Raw genomic sequence first — 22,495 nt, forward strand, 5'->3', positions numbered from 1 at the left:
ACCGACTTAGCCCATGTCTAGCTCGAGCATCTTCCTCGCACACCATTGAAGAGTTGAGCGACCTCGAAAGGCACCTCATCGACAACTTGGAGGGGACCTACACCAAGCCCAGCACCATGTGGGACCTCACCAATGCAATTGCCAATGCGAGCGCGAGGAACAACTCCGCCACTACATCCAGCGCTTCACCTACAAGCACAATGAGCTCCCCAACATCCCGGAGAACAAGGTCATCAACACCCTTCATGAGAGGAGTCGGTGCCAAGAGTTGGTGCACAAGATCGGCAGAAAGGAAGTGTCGATTGACATGCGCACTCCTCGACATCGCCATCAGGTATGCCAATGGTGAACCATGAGGTGTTTCCTAATTCTTGGAAGATTGATCGCCCATCCATTCCCCTAATCCCCATGGAGTTGATTGATCCAAAACTGACGCTTCTGTAATGTTGGGGTGAGAAAACACAAATGGTAATGCTACCATTAAGATGTCCGGAATGCCAGATGCCTCACTCCACTCAATGCCGCATGCGCCGCACATTTCAAAAAACACGCCTCACCAAAGAAAATCAACTCCCGCATGCCTTGCTCAGCTCCGCTCCCACCCTTACCCATTCCGCGCTCCGCACCCCTGCCGTAGCGCACCAACGCCCATCGTCCTTCCCCACCGGGAGCCCCAATGCCTGCAGATCCAGAGGCCCTCTCCCCCACCCCGGCGAGATCCATGGAGGTGGCGCGATGGTGTTGCAAGGGAGTGGGCAGCTCTCCTCCACCCCGGCGCAGCGCCCTCCCCCACCCCCGGCTGCGCCCTCTCTCACCACAGCGACTGAGCTCCTCCCACCCTGACGGCCATGGCACTCCTCGCCCCCCCATCTCCCACCGTCGTCGTCAAGCCAAGCCTAGTACTAGTGGCACTGGTGGCGGTGGTGCTCGTGCGTCACCGCTTGCCGCCGGCTCTGACCCTGATGGCTAGAATCGATCGGCCCAGGCTTTCCCTCTCCTATGTTGCAAATGTATGTTTTAAGGTGTTTCAGTCGTTTCAAAGGTATGTTGTAGTTATTTCTTATGGATGTTGCAAAAGTAGATCGCGGGAGGTTGCACATGTTGCTTACGATGCAAGTGTTTTAGAAGCATGTTGCAAACTTTTGTTCAAAATATTTTATCTATTTCCAGACGTATGTTGGAATCATTCTTTATCTGGATATTACATATGTTTTCACACATATATTGCAACAGTATGTTCCAAATGTTTCAGCCGTTTCAGTCTTTTGTTGCAGTAAATGTTGTTTCATGTTGCAGTTGTTTTATTTGGATGTTGCATATGTTTCATACATGTTGTAAGTGTGTGTCCCAAATGTTTCATCTGTTTCAAATGTATGTTGCATTCGAGTATTTCATGTTGTAAGTGCAGACTGCTGACGTTGTTGTCCATGAGGGCGGGTAGGGCCAAGCCGCGGCCACCGACATGTGGAGGAGGCGCAGGCCGCCGCTTGCGGTGTGGGGAGGAGGCACAGGCCGCGCGGTGCTGTTGCGGAAGAGGTGGGGGAGAGTCTTCCGGACGGCCTGTAAGAGACGGGCACTGCGCCGGTGTGGAAAAGGCGGGGGCGAGTCATCCGAGCAGCGTGAGCACTGGATCTGAAGCGAGCGGATCGGACATGTGCGCTGGAAATAGAGCTGGCGCAAATCCAAGCAGACGGGGCGGAGCAGCCGCGGGCATCCGGACGGTGCTAGTGCTGACTATAGGGATCCTGAATCTTGAACATCAGAACAACAAAATGGTTCACCACTCTTGCACAAATGTGAGCAGCTGGCGTGATTGCTGTGTCGTGTGACAACAAATTGTGCTCTTCCCACTCATTTGGGGACCCAGCACCAGGGCTAGTAGGGCCATGCCCCTAGTCGTGGCCCAAATAAACAGGGAGCAACTCTTCAATTTTTTTTGGCCCATCAGCCAAACAAAGAGTCAGCCCAGCTGGGAATAAGGCAGCTCGTTCACCCGACTCACACCACCTCGCTCGCGAGTCGCATCTCATCCTCGTCCGTCACTCCGTCTGGAGTCGCACCGTCGCCCGCCTCGCCACCAAGGGCGTCGTCGTCGCACGTCGCTCCCTGCCTCCCTCCGGCCCTTCGCTCTGCCCCTCGCCGGCACCGTGGCTCGCCCTTTCCGTTCCGCCCTTAGCGGCTCCGGCCTGCGCGGCTGTCGGCTGCGCCCTCGGTGGCTCGGCCGGTCGCCGGCTGCCCGCCTGCCGCCCAACGCGGCAGCGCCCCAGCCCCCAGCCCCCAGCCCCTGCGGTGGCCGTCCCAGCCCCCTTGAAGACAGGAGCTGACAACTGAGGATCAGAGCAGCTGCAGCCCTGGTTTGCATTGTTTTCCAATTTCAATTTCAATCCTTATCAGTTTGTAGAGGTTGGATTCCAGTTACATTCTAAAATTACAGTGTACAATATGGACTAGGACTTTAGTATCGTATTTCTCTTGAGTTCCTGGCTTTCAGAGTTTGGCCCCTAAAATTTGGCCTAGTCTTTTACAAATCGTGGGTCTGCCACTGTTCCCACTGGAACTACGCGATACAAAGTTTTGTTTGACAGATCGATAGATAGAATATCATAAGCCACGCACCACTCAATATAAAAAGAGCAACATGGTACTTACGCAGAATACTTAATCAGAAATCATACATGGTAACAGGCATTGAAGCTTTATAAATCAGCCGCCTTATTGCAATAATGAAAAGGCTTGCCAACTGCCATCATATCCATAGGTAGATTCTCCGTTGTACAACAAGAGGAGACGTTTAATTTGTTGGAGCTTCTAGTCATACTTGCCCTGGACATGGTACTTGCACATCTTTTTCTGGGCGCAGTTGATGAGAATTTCAGCAGAGTCGATACCTGTCAACATATATACAATGAAAATTCACGCCGTAAGTTTCAAATTAAGCTTATATCACTAGCTAGAAGTCTTGGCAAGCTCAAGGGTAGGCAATTGAAGACCTCATGTGAATACATATATCTACCTGAAAGATAAGCGCCATGGACATAGCCATTGTAGTGCTCGCTGGTATGCTCACCGGTGAAGTATACCCTTCCAACAGGTGCCTAGAATGCAGAAAAAAAAATGAGAGGTTCAAATTCAAAGGATGAGGCCTTCAAAAATAGGAGCATAATAGCAACATATATAGAAGCACAAAATTGAAGATCCATATGGTAGTACCCTAAGCTGGTCGTATTCGTAGCGGTTGACACCAATTGGCCAATTGGAGAAGGTGCCCTTGTAGAACCTGTCAGACCACCATCTCGGGACAAGGATGTCGGTGGCATCCGGGACGTCCTTGCCGGGGAACATCTTCCTCAGCACTTGCATGATCTCTGCCTTGGTCTGGTTGTCCGACTGCTGCTCAATACGCCTCGACTCCTCGTCGGTCACGGTGACAAGGAGGACGTTGGCACCAGGATACTGCTTCTCAAACTCCTGAGTAGATCATATATTGTTGCAAAATGTTCAGTATTCGTTCAAAATTTGATTTAATTCTGCCCATCAAAAAAAAAACTATATGCTAACAATAACATCATTGATGCTTTCTGTACCTGCCACACTCCATAGTAACCTCTCCTGCTGCTCGCGTAGAGGAAGAACTCTCTCCCTTTCCCTTCAGGCCAGAACTTCTTGGGGAACTTAAGGAAGATCTTGGTGTACACGGCCATGTCGAATTGGTAGATCGCCGTAACCTTCCATGCCTGGGACAGACAAGGGAAATTGCTGAGGAAATATATATGCAATGTAGAAGGTACCCTTATATATATATATACATATATGGAATTATGGATGGGAATATATATAGTTGAGGTAGGAACTACTGACAGGTAGCTGCGGCTTGAACTGAATGAGAGCGGATTGCAGGACACCCAGGCTTGCAGAAACCATAACATAGTCTGCCCTGTACACCGAGTTGTCCTCCGTCTTCACGGTGACGCCACCCGGGGAATAGCTGATCTCTCGCACCACCTATTTATTATGTATATATACATGCATGTGATTTGTTGTATTATCTACGACCTTATACATCGCAGCATCAGAGAAGAAAAATGCAAGCATGTATACCTTGTTGAGCTGCAGCCGCGGGTCGACGATCTTTCCAGACCTGTCAGTCTTGAGGAACTGGCCGGCGAGGTAGTACACGACGGCCTCGTAGCCCCGCTGGTCGGCGACGAAGTAGACGTCGTCGCCAAAGTGGCTGAAGGTCGAGAGAGGGACGACGTTCTGCAGGCTGGTCACCCGCGGCGGCTCCGCGAACTCGTAGTCGAACTTGTAGTAGTCTACCACCATGTCCACCGGCGTCGCCGGCCCGTTCGGCTGGCTGCCCATTGCATGCATTAGTTAGTTTGCAGTTTTACACAGTCCTTTTTTTTCAAATTACAGACCACTACTCCTATTCAGCAACACCTCTAGCTCAGAAATTATTCCATCGGTATAATATATAGGACGTACTGATCGTTGAGGCGCTGCATTGCAAGGATAGACATGTCGTCCCTGCCACTGGCGTGCAAAGTGCCAGAGAGTTTCTCCCCGAGCTCTTCCACACCATCAGCTCGGTCAATTCTCTTCTGAACATAATCTTCATCGTAGAGGCCACCGCTGCAGTTTATATATACAGCAAAATGCACACATGAATAAATGCAATAACATGTTGTCAAGTATAATATCTGTAGTAACTCCCAAATTGCTCGGAATTGAAAAACAGACGGGTAAGATTGGTGCAGAGAAGTCAAGCACAAGCTCCACCTCCATCTCGAAGCCAGGCGAGCAGCGCGCAAGCTCTTGCCGGGAGTTTGAGGATGAAACCGTTTACAATGATCTAGCCAACATTTTTCATATTAATTAGCCTTTCTTAGATCTTATTTCCATGCTCCTTTTTCTTAAAAAAAAAATATGAAGCACGTTTTTTCTACATCCAATGTTTCAAACCAAGCTATGATATATGGCTAACTCATCCTATAGTACTACCTCAAGGAAGAAATATTTGATACTTTGCCTATGATCTACAGTCAGCGTAAAAAAGATTTATTTTACGGTCAAAAAATATTTGATGCTTTGCCTATAAAAAAGATTACCGAAGACAACCCAATTTATTTTCAGAGACGTTCATGTGCATCTTCACCTCCTAAAATACCCTTACATTTTCAGAGGCAGATGCCTAAACAAGCCACCTCTCGAAATGAAGGTGGAGCGTCTTCAAGAGCCATCGGATCTAGGCGTCTTCATCGCCGTGGCGGCCATGGGGATCCAACAGTCTAGCTATTGAGAGTCGACCGTGGCCAAAGTGCAGTTTTATTAAATTATCCATGAAATATGTTTTGATTGAGCATCTGTTTAGATTTTATGTATATTTTCTAAAGGTTTCGTTGAAGTTAAAAAATGTTGACTTATAACAAATCAAGGTGAACTATAGTTTTAACGGATGGAACGGAGTAGCTCGCAGAGCTCATCAGCTCTCTATAGTCGACGTACTCCTCCTTGTAGACGTTCTGGGCGAGGTAATCAAAGTCGGAGCGGAAGTTCCGGAGCTTGAGCGTGGAGTTGACGATGGGCCAGATGGGGTTCATCTTGCCGCCGTTCACGCCCTCCACCCAGTTGGCGCCAACCTCGACGTTGATGCCGGCGAAGTTCTTCTTGTGCATCCGGCCGCCGATGTGGTCCGTCGCTTCCAGGATCAGCAGGTCGGTTATCCCGGCGTCCGACAGCCTCTTCGCCGCCGAGATCCCTGAAAAAGTATCCACATATATAACAAAATACCTCATCATCTCATCAACATCGTCGTCAGGGCAGACGTGTTGTTTGATATGTATGACATATATATGTTTACCGGACATGCCGGCGCCGACGACGACGACCCTAGGTCCGACAGTTGCGGCGAGGGAGCCATGCTGGGCTAAGGTCAGTGCTAGGAGTACTGCTGCTGCTAGCACGAGAGCACTAGACGTGGAGGAACTCATCTCTCTCTAACTGATGTCGCTCTCTAATCTATACAGCAGTCTGAAGTGAATGCATTGCCCGGCCGTATCGACGCACTTCGCACTGTGCAGACACAGTCACACACGTATATGTAGCGTGATATATACTAGTGTGTTTGTTTGTGTGTATACACATAACATGTGATAATGCATGCTGGTCCATCTCCATACCAGTTTATTTTAATATACTGTGAAAATGCCGTTGGATCTTGTTACTTCTTTTACACGTTCCCGTCTATAAGTTTTGGATTCTATAATTTCAAAAGCTCTGGATTCTTTAGTTCACTCATATAAGTTTTGGATTATATATATATAATCTCAAGTTCTATCTCAACATACGAGACATCTCCACATCATATTCCACTAATAGCCATATCATGTCACTAACTTCCAACCTTTTAATGCAAGCTATCCACGTCATCTCAAGTTCTATCCAAACACGTAAGACAACCACATCATCTTCCACTAATACGCATGTCTTGCCACTAACTTCCAACCTCTTAATGCAAGTTATCCACGTCAACATGCAAGACATCCACATCATCTTCCACTAATATCTATTTCAGGCCTTCCAACCTCTTAATGCAAGCTATCCACATCATCTCAAGTTCTATCTCAGCATGCAAGATATCCACATTATGTTCCACTAACTATCCACATCATCTTTCACTAATAGACATGTCATGCCACTAACCTTCAACCTCTTAATGCAAGCTATCCATGCCATCTCTACTTAATTTTATTTTTAATTTTTTGCAATCCCTGTAGCAACGCACGGAGTATCTTCTAGTTAATATGATAGTAAATACCCAAATGTACTCAAGATGAGAATGACCAACTGATGCATGGAATTATATATGCATAGGAGCGGATATATGTACATCACATCCAACCCATATTAGAGCCTATTTGGATCACATGGCTAACAACTACCCCCGTTTCAAATTATAAGTCACTTGACTTTTTTTAGTACATCAATTTTGCTATGTATCTAGATATAACATTTGTATAGATACATAGCAAAATCTATATACCAAAAAAGTCAAAGCGACTTATAATTTGGAACGGAGAGAGTAGCAACTAAAAAGTAGCTCAACCTAGCTCATCTAAAGAGGACAGCAAATTGGAGGACTAATTTTTAGTCAAGATCTCAACTAACAACTAGTCCACGAGCTAACCAAACTCAGCTAGCAATCTAAAATGTTTAACCAATCAAACACTTTAGCTAGCTAATTTTCAGCCAAAGTCGGCCATCAATACTGGCCCTTGCTCATGTTGGTCTGGCGATACTTGGGATATATGATTAGCAATCTTATTATCAATAAAAAGAAACAAAGGTAAAGGTACTGTGTGCAGGGTGGGACACCCGGCCCGTAGTTCCATGCTGTCGATCGTATGCCTACAATACATATGCTTTCCCTCAAAAGAAACAGATTCACACACAAGTCGATCAGCATATGCCAGCAGCCAGCCACGCAATTCCCAGCAGGCGACGTGTGAAAGGATGTGATGTGACCCAACCACAACCAGACAATGCATGTTTGTCCGCACCGCATGTGCTACGTGCACGTGCTGTCAAAAAAGCATATTAGTGGACGCATCTAGACAATTATTCTTCATGCATGTGTGACAGTCTGAGCACAAAATTCACGCAGCAGGTAGCCCTTGTGATGTAATAATTAATGGATGCTCAAGCACAAGTCACACGCACCGCCGTGAAGATAAGATCTCATCCGATCCTCTCGCCAGAAAGAAGAATAGAAAACAAAGAAAGAGATGAGATCGAGATGCAGTCTGTGTTCAAACCGGGGTTTTCTGTCTTATCACTCAGCTCTCAGCTGCATTAGCACGCCGACGATTGTATCTCTCAGTCTCAGTGACTCAGTCTGAGTCTCTCTAATAAGCGCCAGTATATCGTCTATCCCTGCTGTGCTACGCTAGCTAGCTGTTGTCTTCCAAAAGTAGATCTTCAAAATTGGTGTAGAAATTGTTCACATGATTAATTCCAGAATATAAAGCACGACGATGTCAGATACTAGAATGTATAACCCTAATATACTAGTTGAATCAAACATCATGAATAGTATCACAGCGAGCAGCAACATAACTGAATCAGAGGATATGTTGAAAAAATAGATCGGATCACGGTGTTTGCATACCTCTAGTTTGCAGATGGAGACGCAGTGGCTGATGGTGGAAGGCGAAGCCATTAGTGGCAGAGACGTCATCCTGGTGCAGGATCGCAAGAACGATGGTTTTCGAGACCTGCTCTTCTGATTGCCGGTGCACACAAGCGTTCGAGATGGAGAAGCTACAATGGTTGCACATCAGTGGAAGGAGGCAAAACCCAAGATGTGTTTTTCTAGTATTGGATGATAGGTTGTTTGAGACAATCTCGTGTCGCGATCACGATATAAAGCATTCTAGAGGACAAGAAACCAACAAAGGAGGTTGTGCTCCTGCAAGGCCACAGACCAGAGTATATGTATCATATCAGTGAAGGCAAAACCAACAGAAAAATTTCAGTTTCCAGTAGTGTAGGAGGGAACATACATCTTTTAGGAACAAAACAAGGTGCAAAACAGTTATATTCAAATGCCCAAAAATTTCACAATGAAACAAATGTTGGTGATTTAAATACAATTTTAGAGGTTATTTTAGCTCTTTTCTATAATGACAAAACCATGTGGGTATTTTTCTATGAGCAGATTATATTTGATGGCTTTTCGTGTCAACGATGATTTTGGATCTACCAAACTGATAGTAGAATTAATGTTTTTGAATTTTGGTGAGAATTTCTGATATTATCTATTTTTTTCTAGCACTACACCACAGCCCCAGAATAGCGAGGTTCCATCGGTCGGTGTAGGTCGATATAGCGACGTTCCATCGGGGGTATAGATCTATGCCGACACTTACTTGGAGTCGCTGAAAATGGCGTCAGTATAGCCTATGCCGACCGACACGTTTTTAGCGACTGACAGTCTGATGCCTTATGGGCTATAAATACCGACACATAGTTTGAGGCTATAAATACTTTTAGCAACTAACGGTCCAACGCAAATCATTTAGAGACAATACATATGTTGCTAATCAATACATAATGACCCCAAAATTATCTATTATCAATGCAGACATTCATTGTTGGATACGTTAACCAAACAAACATGGAACATCAATTAATATGAGCATAAAGCACTGACAGTGATTCATTCGTATATGGGCTAGCCCAATGTAAGGCCGGTTAGATTGAGCATCATAAGTAAAAAAATAGATTAGAAGCTCACATAGTTTCCGCATGAGCAAGCCATCATTATTTCTATCTGTACCTCCTATGACCAAAAGCTATACATCCACCATTTCTGACCATGAAGCTGCCTCACTAAAACTGAGTATATGAGATGTGACTTCGGCACTACTACTCGGAAGGAGGAAGATATTAGTTTGGAAGGTCAAGTAGTGCCTAGGATCAATCCTACAGAGAGACGGAGATATTGATGAAGATGTTAGCCATAGAATCAAAGAAGGGTGGATAAAGTGGCGCCAAGTATCTGGTGTCCTATGTGACAAAAGGGTACCACAGAAGCTAAAAAGCAAGTTTTATAGGACGGCGATTAGACCTGCTATGTTGTATGGTGCAGAATGTTGGCCTACGAAAAGATGACATGTTCAACAGATAAGTGTCGCGGAAATACATATGTTGCATTGGATTTGCTGTCATACAAGATGGGATCAAGTTCGGAATGATCACTACCGGAGACCGGCTCTTTGCCGAGTGCCAAGTGGATTGCCGAGTGTTTTGTTTCGGGCTTCTTTGCCGAGTGCGGAAAAGAAAACACTCGGCAAAAAAAACACTTGGCAAAAAAACACTCAGCAAAGGGCTTCTTTACCGAGTGTTTTTTTGACACTCGGCAAAGAAGCTTCTTTGCCGAGTGTTTTTTTTGACACTTGGCAAAGAGCTTATTTGCCGAGTGTTTTTTTTTTACACTCGGCAAAGAAGCTTATTTGCCGAGTGTTTTTTTTACACTCGGTAAAGAAACTCTTTGCCGAGTGTTTTTTTTACACTAGGCAAAGAAAATTTCTAAGCACATTTTGAAGCAGTAAATTAATTCAAATGAAAAAGTTTTCAATTACAAAGTTGTATAACTCATCAAGATGTACAATGTTTGTTTTGGTGATTTTTTCATATAACAAAATGAAAGTAAATTTGTTCACAAATCTAACATATCTCTCTTGTAGTTTATGAAACTACAAGAGAGATATATAAGATTAGTGAATAATGTAAGAACGATCATGTCGGATGAACAGATGATCAAACAACCAAAATAAACTTTGTAGATCTCGAAAAGTTATGAAACTTTGTAATTGGCAACTTTTTGATTTAAAATCATCTTATCATGCAAAACTGCGTTTGAATTAAAAAAATTTAAAATTTGAACTTTTCAAACGCCCTCGGATGGAAAAACTACCAAAATAAACTTTGTAGATCTCGAAAAGTTATGAAACATTGTAGTTGGCAACTTTTTGATTTGATATCATCTTGTCATGCAAAACTGCATTTGAATTTCAAAATTTTGAAATTCAAATTTTGTAAACGACCTCGGATGGAAAAACTTCCTAAACTAAAAGTGTAGATCTCGAAAAGTTATGAAACTTTGTAGTTTATAACTTTTTTATTTGAATTCGTTTAGGGCCTCAAACAAGCAATTTACACTCGGTTTAGTATAATATGTGGGGAACCAAAACGGAATCTAGACATAGGTGACAGTGTGGTGCAGTGGTTAGAGGAGGGGACGCACAAGCCACTGAGTCTGGTAGTGGATGATATACGTGATAGATTAGGGGTAGCACCAATTGAGGAAAAGCTTGTCTAACACCGGTTGAGATGGTTTGGACATGTCCAACAGAGACCTCCAGAGGCACCGGTGCGTAGTGGAATCCTAAGCCAGGATAGTAACGTGAAGAGAGGCAGAGGAAGACCGAAGTTGACTTAGATAGAGGCAATAAAATGAGACTTGAAAGGATATAATAATACCCAAAGACTTAGCCTTAAATAGGAGTGCTTGGAAAACAGCTATTCACGTGCTTGAACCTTGATTTCTTCTACTGGGTTTCAACTCTAGCCTACCCCAACTTGTTTGGGACTTAAAGGCTTTGTTGTTGTTGTTGTTGTTGTTGTTGTTGTTGTTGTTGTTGTAGATCTTGATCTGAAATGTGTGGCATCATTTTATATTAGTTCATATTTTGGGCCCTTGCATTTTTTTACTTTCATCAAATAGCTATTTGTGGAAGGGCGGGCCTGGTTCAAGCGGTAGAGTACTACCGACTGTGACCGGAAGGTCATGGGTTCGAGCCGCAGCCTCCTTGCATTTGCACATCGCAAGGGTAAGGCTTGCTACTAATACCCTTCCCCAGACTCCGCACAGTGTGGGATGCTCTCAGCATTGAGTATGCCCTTTAAAACATCTATTTGTGATATTGATACACTGCAATCACACTCTTCAATAATTGTATTTGAAATTTCTGTGATTTGTCCATGTCCTAGAAATTTTAGATTCTCTACATTGAAAGATTGAGGGACATGAGCTCTCTATCTTACTGTCCAAACACTCAAATTCAATGCATGGAATGTATGTTTTAGAGATAAGCATCCTCTAGCATCATTGCACACTGCTGGATTTTTGAGGTCAAATAATGTGTAATATTATTGGCAGCCTTTCTCCAAGTTTGCTAAAAGTTGTTGCTAATTGGGTATTCATATTGCATTTCAGGTCATTCTGTGAGGTGCTATGTATGCGTGATGGTGTCGACAAGTTTAGAGTGCTCATGGAAGTTGTGTTTTGTTTTGAACTTATTAGAGATATGACTATGAGATTGCTGTTAGTGAAATTTGAGCACCGAGCTCTTACATGTTAGTGAGCCAGCTTCAACAACAACAACAACAACAACAAAGTCTTTAAGTCCTAAACAAGTTGGAGTAGGCTAGAGTTGAAACCCAGCAGAAGTAATCAAGGTTCAACCTTTAATTTTTGGGGAACCCGCCTTTTTTGGTTTCCAGCGCTCTCGAGGCATGACCCTATAGCGACCGAAGGTATGTCTTTTTTTACCATTTTATGCCAACTGATGGTTCAACATTACAGCTAAATATTTTTAGCGACCAATATTTCGTCTGAAAAAGTACATTTACCAACACTTAGTCTATGGAGCAGTTATAGTGACCAACTGTTCAACGGTATTATTGAACTTAGAACGACACACATGTGACGCTATATCAGTGTTGTGGTGTAGTGTAGTGTAATAATGCGCGAAGAATATTTATGTGGAGGCTCTAAACGGTGTAGTTCCAATTAGTTTAGTAAAATATTGATGGAGTATTTGGTTGAGAATCAATGACCCATATATTAGACAGAGTGTGCATCATGCATGAGTCAATTTCCCGAAATTAGTGGAATATATAACTTCATTTTTTATACTAGTATTAATTATTAGCTTGCACTACTACACAAACTTTACTGGAGGCGGCCGTTTTCGGTTTCCCGCGGCGGGCAAAGCCTTCCGCCGCAGCCTAGAGGCCATGGTAAATCGTGGCTTAACCACGGCGGGTGGCTTTGCCCGCCGCGGTTCACCGATTTACCATGGCGGGCGGTGTAACGTGCCCGCCGCGGTAAATATACTTTTACCACGGCGGGCACGTTACACCACCTGCCGCAATAAATTATTTTACCGCGGCGGACACCTTTTGTGGCCCGCCGTGGCTATGTTTATTAGCCATGGCGGGCTTTATTATTTGCCCGCCTCGGTAAATTATTTCCTGAATTAAAAAAATACAGCAGGCATATAAATTCAAATTCAAATCACATCCAGATTTCACAGATTAAACTTAAAAAGTATGCAGGCATTAAACATGAGATAATATACATATATATACATTCACTTAGTCGTTCTTGTCATTGTTAATTCATTATATTTACATATTAAAGTCGTTATACATGCGCTAAGGAGTAATCCTGCGGACACATCATCGTGGGCCATTTCCTCAGCCTCTCGTACTCCGGTAAAATCGCTAGCGGGCTGTTCTCATTGAAGAACATGTCCCCTTCAAGCACGCATTTGTCTAAGACAAACTTACATATGTCCGCCTTTGTCTGCTTAAAGGAGTGTTGGGTGCTCTGCACGTCTCTCCACCAGTTCAATCCATTCTTGAGCACCCTCCAACAGCTGCTGTACTGCTTGCACGCCCTCAGGAACTCACAGGCGTAGAAGCCATAGGTTTGTGATCCTATCGGTTGTTTGGCACACTGCATGATCGATACACAAGCATTACAACACAGGCATTAGAACGCTTATGAATGGAAAGCACAATTAAACCTTTCAAATACTTACTGGAAAGTTACATCTGATTTTGATGCGGTTCTTATGCTTAGCCTTAAAATTCTCTGTTCTTCAATCATAGCATTCAGGATCCTTCGCGTACTCCTTATAAGCGCTATACGAAATGTACTAGTATTAGGCAGGGCATTAGAACGCATATGAGAAGACAGTTCAGTCACTTACACTCTGAGGCAATCTTCAAAGGCCTTGTACCCTTTTAAGTTTGGCACTGTCAACGAAACAAATACGCAGGCCCTGCCATCCTGAGGGTAGATGATAAATGCAACCCAGTGACCCTCGAGGCCTTGGCTGCGCCACTAAAACAAAATACAGGTTACGATGAGAAATAATAATACTAGCTAGCTACCCACTTATCTCTACAGACATGTCTTCGACTTACCCAAAGTGGTAGGCAGCTAGGATAAACCCATTTCCCCTAATCTTCTTCATTGCTCCTAGTATGTACCTTGAAATGTTCAACTTCTCATTGTCCATCAGTTTCTTCCTGTGCACCTCTCTTTGTCGCTTGGTCAAGTCTTTCATGGTTGGATGATTGTCATCTAGGTGGTAACCAATGATGATTCTCTAAGCAATATGCATTGGAGATAGATAGATAACATCAAGTTTTAGTTCCTTGGATATATAGGCCATCAACCTGCAAGGACAAGCCATCATGGCATATATAAGTAGTCTTGACTGATTCAAAGGCAGGTGATATGTGAAACTCGCAATTCATCACTTACATAGAGAACAAGGTGACTTGGGCGATGTCAAAGTCTTGTTCCCGCAGTAGTCTGTACATGTCGTGGAAAACCACGGGGAGTTCTACATCATTGTCGGGCAAGTAGAAGTACTCCACCACAACCTTGACTAGAAAACCATGCAGGCCAGCTTTTGCCGCTTCCATGTACCAGAGATGAAACCTCCTTCTCTCCCACCTTTCCTCGTCGACGAGCTGGGCCTTGGTTATCATGAACTTCCCATGCTCGTAATGGCCGGGGCAGTCATCTGATTCAGGAAATAGATGGAAAGGTGATCTTGGCCTAGGATAGAAATGTTAGTACCATATTACAGCAAAGAAAAGTTATTAGCAAATTATGCTCACCGCCACCATACCTTTCGAACTCAAGTGAGTATGTGAGCAACCCTTGGTCACCTTTAGTCTTTGCCGGCGGTGGAGGGCAGTGGCTTGTGCTCGCAATGGCAACAGGCGGTGTCTTTGCCCCCGGTTCCTCCGTGCCTCCCGGTCCTTTGCTCGTGCCCTTAGACGGACTACCGGGAGGTGGAGGTGGACTTGTTGTTGGAGGAGGAGAACGAGGGTGAGGGCTTGTGCCTTGGGGTGAGTTCCTTCCCTGGTCATCCTCTCCATTGCCTTCGTGATCGCTGTTGCCGTGATCCGGATCATTGGGGGGACAAGATCCGGCAACGGATGGTTGTGATGCTGGTGTCACTGTCGACGTAGAAGTCGGCGTCGAGAGAATGATCTCTATGTCGTCCTTGTTCCATAGGACTTCAGAACCCATGGTAGCTCCAAGGATCGTTACCCCTTCTGCAGTTGGATATTCCATTTCAAATTCTTCATATTCGGTCGCATACCATATAAGTATCATGGCAGCATAGTTGGCAGGGATCTGGTCTTGGTTGAAATCTTTGATATCTTCTTTGGGGTGCATGTAACCCTCACCCATGGTCAACTTTTTCGCCCTGCCTAACGAGATCATGAGGTGGACACGCATGGGTTCCTGCATGTCGTCGACAGGGTGCCTTGGGTGTTCCTCGATCATCGGCAGTGGCTGCCCTTGTGTCTGCCCTTGTGGAACTTGAGGCACGGCCACGCCAGCCTAGTGAAGCATCTATGACCTCATCGATACCATATCTGGGTCATTGCTCGTGAAGGCTTCTTTTATGGACTGGCTGATCATTTCGGCCATGCCTTGATCATAGCCCTTCTGAAAGATGCCCTCCTTGTACCTCTACCTTGACTGGTATGTGGCAGCGTCGGATTGCCATGACTCCACTGAGTTCCAGCTCATCTTTGACGACATGCCACGGACGCGGCCACGGTGCTCGGGGGTTCCTAGCGCCAGGGTTAGCAAGTCCTAGACCCTGCGAACCTCGAAGCTATCCTTGGATTTAGCGGCCTCGATGAGAGCCCTCTCCACCTCCTCGAACTTAGGCTCATTGAACTTGCTCGTGCCCTCCTTGAGCTTCTTTGGCTTGCGGGCATAGATGAAGTCCTTAGCCCTCAAGTCTACACCGTCGTACGGATCGAGAAGCCCAGCGGCAGCTCTAGCCCTTTCTTCCTCCCGCCACTGGGGCCTCTTACCAGCAAACCCAGTCATGCCCAAGTGGTGGGGGTGCAGGTTCTTCTTCGTGAGTGCGCTGAACTTAGCGCTCTTTGCCTTTGCTTCTTCTGTTGTTCTTTGTTTGCAGAACTCTTCCCAGTGATGTTCCTTTACCATAATGTATTTGACACAGGGTGACTTGCCTAGCTTTAGGTAGTACCTAGTCAGCAAGGACTTGAAGTTTCTAAAGGCTCTTCCTGCCACATGCATGACCCACTCCCTGCACTTGTTCAGATCGGCGTCCTTGGGATAATGGAAGCTCCTTGTCACCTCACCCCAGATATGTGTCTTGTAGTCGACTAGGACATTGTTCCACTCCTCCCAAGTGATCTCCACCTTGTCCTTGACTATACATGCCACCTGGTTGCTGAACTTGGCAAGGACCGTGGGTGGCGACAACGGGTTTCCCTCTAGTCCCACCTCATGGATCACATGGACTTCGCCGTGGGTTTCCCTCTGGTGCCTCCCGTGTTTCCCCCTTCTTAGCTTTGTCCTCTGACCCCTAGACTTGCCTGAAGTGGTTGGAGATGGAGCGGGGGGTTCTTTGTCCCAGACTTGTTCCTCCTCGAAATTCAATTCTCGAGGCACCACCGGCATCTGTTTAGGGTTTGGAGACCGCGCACTTTCAACTTCGTCGTCCCTCGGTTGGTAGGTCAGATCATCTTCCTCCTCTGTACGACGTTTCTTTGTTGGCCTTGGGGTCACGAACACTTGGCTCTCGAGGCTAGTTGATGATGATGCACTAGGGATAGGGTCGCGCCATTCGCTTATCGGTTCCTCCACCATTGGAAAGCTACAATGAATACATATTTCAGTAGAGTAGTACTAGAGTAGTAAAGTAGAGTAGTACTAGAGTAGTAAAGTAGAGTTGTAAAGTAGAGTAGTACTAGAGTAGTAAAGTAGAGTAGTACTATAGTAGTAAAGTAGTAGTAGTTGGCTCAGATTTTCCCAATTGTCATCATATCGCTTTTAAACTGGTTGCTTGTATCTAGTATACAAGCCATCCTAGTTTAGTGGGGGCACTCGATCATCATCGCCGCTGCCTCAACATTATAGAGAGATAGGGGTAGTAGTAGGGACAGGGGAGGGGGACTGGGGAGGAGCTGCGTGAGTTGATATGCATGAAACTAGAACTATCTCATCATCGCTGCCTCAGCACAAGAAGAACCACATCATTGCATGCCACTGCCTCAGCACATGTTTTTATAAGTTTAACAAAAAATCATCATCGCAAATGCCACATAGATAAGACAGTGTCAAAAAATAGATCCCAAATCCATCCCAATTTATCAAAATTCATCCCAATTCCATCCCAATTCATCCAGGCATTATGCTTAGTCAAAAAAAAGCATCACATGTAGCTGCAAGTTGAAAAAATCATCAGAGGCAGCATATAGGCAGTGGCATTGCTCATATTACTATTGAAGTTAGGCATCATAGGCAGTAAGGGCATCACATATGCCATTCATCTCAAGTAGGCAGCAATAGTAGACAGCCATTTGCTCTGTTCAAATTAGGAAATAGAAGGCATTACATGCACTGCTCAGTTCAAATTAGGAAAAAGAGTAGGCACTGCTCAGTTGAAATTAGGAAATAGAAGGCATCACAGGCAACATGCACAATAGGAGCAGTAGCTGAACATTGGCAGTGGCATCATTGGTAGTGGCATCTGCTTAGTTCTCAATTAATTGCATCATAGGCAGCAGTTCGAATTCATCACAAGCAGTTCTAATTCATCATAGTTCCACATGTAGAAATAGGCATTGCTCAGAAATGGACACAGAAGGGAGAAATCACATACAGTTTCGAACCTCGAAGATGGAGCCGGGGAAGAAAGGAGCGAGCACGGTGCTAGGGTTTCGGCGCGCGGACGGAGGCAGCGGCCCTTGCTGTCGGTGTGGTCGACCAAGGTCAGCGGGGGCGATGGCGGCGACCCTCCGTGTCGGTGGCCGGAGCTATGGCTCTGGGCTCCGAGGACGGGGGCAGGGCACGGGCACGGGGGAGGAGGACGGGGGGCGGGGGTCACCACGGAGGAGCTCGGCGGTGGGGATGGCGGCGGCCCTCGGTGTCGGTGGTCGGAGCTATGGCTTCGGGCTTCGAGGATGGGGGCGGGGCACGGGCACGGGGGAGGAGGACTGGGGCGGGGGTCACCACGGAGGAGCTCGGCGGCGGCGGCGCTAAGTTTCGGCAGCCCTTCGGGGTCAAATTCGAGGGCGCAAAAGACTTAGAAAATTTGGGCGAGCAGCGGCACATATATAGCCATGGATTAACCGCGGCGGGCAATATAAGCCGCTCGCCGCGGTAAATGTTTACTGTAGCGGGCACCTTAGACTGCCCGCCACGATTAATCGATTAACCGCGGCGGGCGCTATTATGTGCCCGCCACGGTTAATATTTTATAGTATTCTATAGTAGTAGTAGGTTGAGTAGTACTAGTAGAGTAGTAGGTTGAGTAGTACTAGTAGAGTAGTATTGTATAGTAGTAGTAGTAGATTCAGAAGTACTAGTAGAGTAGTATGGTTCCATAATATTAATAATAAGTTACAAAACTTGTCTTCAATAGATCGAGCTATATTATTACATATATGTCTCTGGGATACATATATCATTTTGGTGCAGGTGCTTTCACCATCCTCTTCTCACCGTCGGGGCGGGCCCACAACATCATCCTAGACTTGTTGAATCGGTCCTCGACGGCCTTGATCTTCTTTGGATGATCGGTAAAAAGCTCGAGCTCTACGTAGTTGTTGTATTGTTCGGGACTCTACACCCCATTAGCTCCCACAATCCACTGCTTTTCGGACATAACCACATGCCTTTTTGGGTCCTCTGCATATATATAGTAGGCCACTTGCGCGACATTGGTTGCTAGTACCCATGGGTCATCTTTGTAGCTGATACTTTTGAGGTTCACGGTGGTTAGCCCATAACTGTCCACTGCAACCGCATTCGGTTTGACCCACTGACAACGAAAGACGGTTATGCGTAGGTTTTGGCCGTAGTCAAGTTCCCATATTTCTTCAACTTGCCCATAGTATTGCCTCCTTTGGCCCATGGACTCTTCTTCGCCCTCGTATCAAACACCGCAGTTCTGTGCCAAGCTCTTCTTGTCCTTGTCTTTCGTGTGGAACCTGTAGCCCAAGATGTCATACCCTTGCCACGTGGTGATTTGGCTGGATGGGCCTAACACAAGCCTCTTAACGATCTCCATATCTTCATCAGGGCATCCTTCAAGGGGTATGTGTTGCTCTCTGAGCCACTCTATGAAATTGCTCTTGTGATGGTTCTGGACCCATGCCTCCGTGCACTGTTCATCATTAGCGGCGTGGATCTCTTCTAGGTGCTTTTCAATGTATTTCTCCATGCTCACTAACTGATGAAGGATGCTATAATGAGCTTCTTGCACCATTCAGTTTGCCACATTAGTGCGTACTTTTTGGCCTGTGCACCCCATCCCTGAGGTTTTGCCTTCGTGGTGATGGACATGCAGTCCAATCACCCTCCCATCTCTTATGTACCTCATACACCAGTTCACGGCCTCTTCCGTTGTGTATGCCTTGATCATAGAGCCCTCTGAGTAAGCGTGGTTATGGACGTATCTATTGAGGGTGGACATGAACCGCTCGTACGTCCACATCTGGTGTAGGTACACGGGGCCCAGTTGATGGATCTGATCGACCCTATGCATCATTAGGTGTGGCATAATATCAAAGTAAGATGGTGGAAAGCACATCTCGAGCTGGCAAAGGGTCTCCGCGATGAACTCCTTCAGGGCAGGCAGCTCAGCCTTATCAATGACCTTCTGGGTGATGCGGTTAAAGAAGTATGACATTAGTGTGATGACCATCTTCATGTACTCTGGACTGATAGCCCTAATCGCAATTGGTAGGAACACCGTCAGCATGACATGGCAATCGTGTGAGTTGTAGTCGGTCATTATGAGGTCTTTCATGGAGACCAGGCTCTTGATGTTGGAAGAGAAACCAGTCGGCACCTTGATACCCCTAAGCAACTTAAGAAAAGCCGTCCTCTCGTCTTGCGTTAGGTTGTAGGCCGCACCCGGGATATCGACTTTACCGTTCTGAGGCGGTCCCGGGTGAAGGTTCGGCCTGATGCCCAGATTGACAAGATCCATCCGTGACTTGATACCATCCTTTGTCTTGCCCTTGATGTCCAGTAGGACACCGATCGTGCTTTCGAAGACATTTTTCTCCAGGTGCATGCAGTCGATGGCATGGGGTGTATTCAGTGTTTTCCAATACGACAGGTACTTGAAGAAAATTGACTTCTTCTTGAAAGGAACGGCGGCGAGGACTTCCTCCATCTAGTCCCTCTTTCGCTTCCTTGTCTGCTTGGTCCCCTCTTCAGGTGGCTTCTTCTTCTTTCCAAACTCCACCTGATCCATGTCCTTGACCATCTCATACACCTTTGTCCCCCAACTAGTCTGCGTCGGTTGATCACGCTGCGGCTCGTCCTGATTGTCAAAGTATTTGTTCATAATACTTCTTCTATACCTATGATTTTTGGCGAGGAACCGTCTATGCCTCGTGTACACCATCTTATTGGATCCCTTAAGGTAAGTGTAGCAGGTCCTGTTGATGCAAATTACGTAGCTGGTCTTCCCTTTGATCTCCCCCGACAGTGAGAAGAGACTGGGGTAATCGGTGATGGTGACAAAGATGATTGCTTTTAGTGTGAACTTCTCCTTGCGGGATGCATCCACCATCTAGACCCCAACATCAAATAGTATCTTCATTTCCTCCATGAACGGCTCTAGGAACACATCTATATCGTTGCCGGGCTGCTTCGGTCCGAAGATAAGCATGGTCAGCATAAGGTACCTACGCTTCTGACATAGATGGGGAGGTAGGTTGTACATGGTGAGCACGATGGGCCAAGTGTTGTGCGAGCTGCTAAGCTCACCGAACAGGTTCATCCCATCGGTACTCAGCGCGAACCTAACATGCCTGGGCTCCTTGCCAAACTCCAGGTAGGCCTCGTCGAAATCCTTCCACTGCTTGCCATCGGATGGGTGCCGTAGCTTGCCATCGTCTTTTAGGTGGTCAGCTGATGCATGCCAAGACATGAGCTTGGCATCGTCCGGGTTCCCGAATATTGCACGTAGGCGATCGGTCACGGGCAGGTACCACACAGACAGTGCTAGACTTTTTCTGTGCGTGTAACCCTCTTCTTCATCGTCCTGCTGAGCCGAGATCTGTTTGGCCGCACTGCTCTTCTTTGCTCCCTTCTTGCTCTTCTTCCAACCACCCCACAAGCCTCCCTCATCTTCTGCATCCACGCGACAACCAGCATTTTTCTTGTACCGACTAAAGCTGCAGTGCGGACAACTCGTCAAATTCTCATACTCATTGCCCCGATACAGGATGCAGTGGTTAGGGCATGCATCAAACTTTCTAAGCTTCATCGCCACTGGCCGGATCAGCTTCTTGGCCCGATAAGTATTGGCGGGCACCTTGTTAGCCGTTGGGTACATGGTGGCAAGGTAGCTTAACAACTCATTGAAGCTAGTGTCAGACCAACCATGATGAGCCTTCAACATCAACATATGGAGGTTAAAACGGAGCATCGTGCACTCCTTCGGACAATCGCCGCCGTCCTTATAGAGAGGATCAACTGCCTCCTGCTTCAACTCTCTGAAATTCTACAACCGCTTTGGGCAACCCAACACAACGTCGTCTTCATCGAAGTGTTTGACTAGATCTTCAACAAGCTGCACATCCTCGGGTTGGCTCACAGTATCTTGACCATCCCCACCGTCGCCGGCTTCGTCGGCCATGTCTTGCATTAGATCATCCATCGTGATGTAATCACGATAACTGTTGTCACTGTCGGCTGGCGTAGCTGCTGCTGAAGATGATGAGGAGCCGGGTGCTCCTAAAGGATCTTTATTCACCGGTGGTGCTATCGTCGGCGGCGTCGAAGAGCTCACTCCAGATGCACCGCCGCTCGCACCAACTCTTTCGCCGTGAAATGTCCAGACTGTGTAGCCCTCGATGAAACCATACATGATCAAATGAGTTTGCACCTCGCTGTCTCGGTGGGCTTTCAGGTTCTTACAACGAGAACATGGACATATGGTTGTCATCTGCTTCAGTCTCTCACGGTGAGCTTTACCGGCAGCAATAAACTTCCTTAATTCAAAGAGGTACCGCGGATCATTCACTCTATCGATCTGGTACATCCATTCCGACCTATCCATCATACCTGCGAACATTATTCGTCACAATCAACAAATAAAGAAGAATTAGGAGAAATTGATGATTTTTACGTCCAAAATCATGAAAAAGAGAGAAAATGACGATGTGAAAGATGAAGCATGCATCTATGATGAATCTAAAGTTCAAGAAATACATGACATCATTTTTTCCATTAAAATTGATCTAGATCTAGAGAGAACTCTAGGTGATGGAAATAGAGAGAGAGGATGGAAGGAGAGAGGGAGAGCCTTTATGAACCTCTTATGATGTCCTCCTCCCTCAAATCCAAGCCCTTCAACTCAAATCAAAAGTTTCCTCAAATTTTAGGGCAAAGCCTCCCCCTGAGTTTGAGAGAGGAAGACCCGTGAAGAAGATGAAGGGGTGGTGATGTGTATTTGTACAGGCTTTACCGCGGCGGGCAAGATAAAGCGCCCGCCTCGGTAAATCAACTCTTTACCGCGGCGGGCAGTTTAAAGAGCCCGCCACGGTAAATCGTATTAACCGCGGCGGGCGATTCATACCGCCGGCTGCGGTAAATAACGATTTCATGCGG

General features: G+C 46.2%; 1 protein-coding gene across 1 annotated transcript; it reads right to left on the bottom strand.

Annotated features, from left to right (window-relative positions):
• Positions 1-2,645: 2,645 nt before the first annotated feature.
• Positions 2,646-6,046, bottom strand: LOC136501772 (polyamine oxidase 1). The gene is made up of 9 exons (XM_066497308.1): positions 5,861-6,046; positions 5,506-5,758; positions 4,486-4,632; positions 4,099-4,354; positions 3,859-4,002; positions 3,585-3,734; positions 3,211-3,468; positions 3,014-3,095; positions 2,646-2,888 (listed from the first exon to the last, which is right to left on the bottom strand). The coding sequence occupies exons 1-9, from the start codon at positions 5,988-5,990 to the stop codon at positions 2,809-2,811; spliced, it is 1,500 nt and encodes a 499-aa protein (XP_066353405.1). The 5' UTR covers positions 5,991-6,046; the 3' UTR covers positions 2,646-2,808.
• Positions 6,047-22,495: the final 16,449 nt, after the last annotated feature.

The sequence above is a fragment of the Miscanthus floridulus genome, chromosome 13 (assembly GCF_019320115.1).
Source record: "Miscanthus floridulus cultivar M001 chromosome 13, ASM1932011v1, whole genome shotgun sequence".
Classification (NCBI taxonomy): Eukaryota; Viridiplantae; Streptophyta; class Magnoliopsida; order Poales; family Poaceae; genus Miscanthus; species Miscanthus floridulus.

Coding starts and splice junctions, on each gene's coding strand:
- LOC136501772 (XM_066497308.1), bottom strand. CDS start 5,990: ATGAGTTCCTCCACGTCTAGTGCTCTCGTGCTAGCAGCAGCAGTACTC. Junction 5,759..5,860: donor CGTCGGCGCCGGCATGTCCG/GTAAACATATAT, acceptor ATACTTTTTCAG/GGATCTCGGCGGCGAAGAGG. Junction 2,889..3,013: donor CCATGGCGCTTATCTTTCAG/GTAGATATATGT, acceptor ATATGTTGACAG/GTATCGACTCTGCTGAAATT.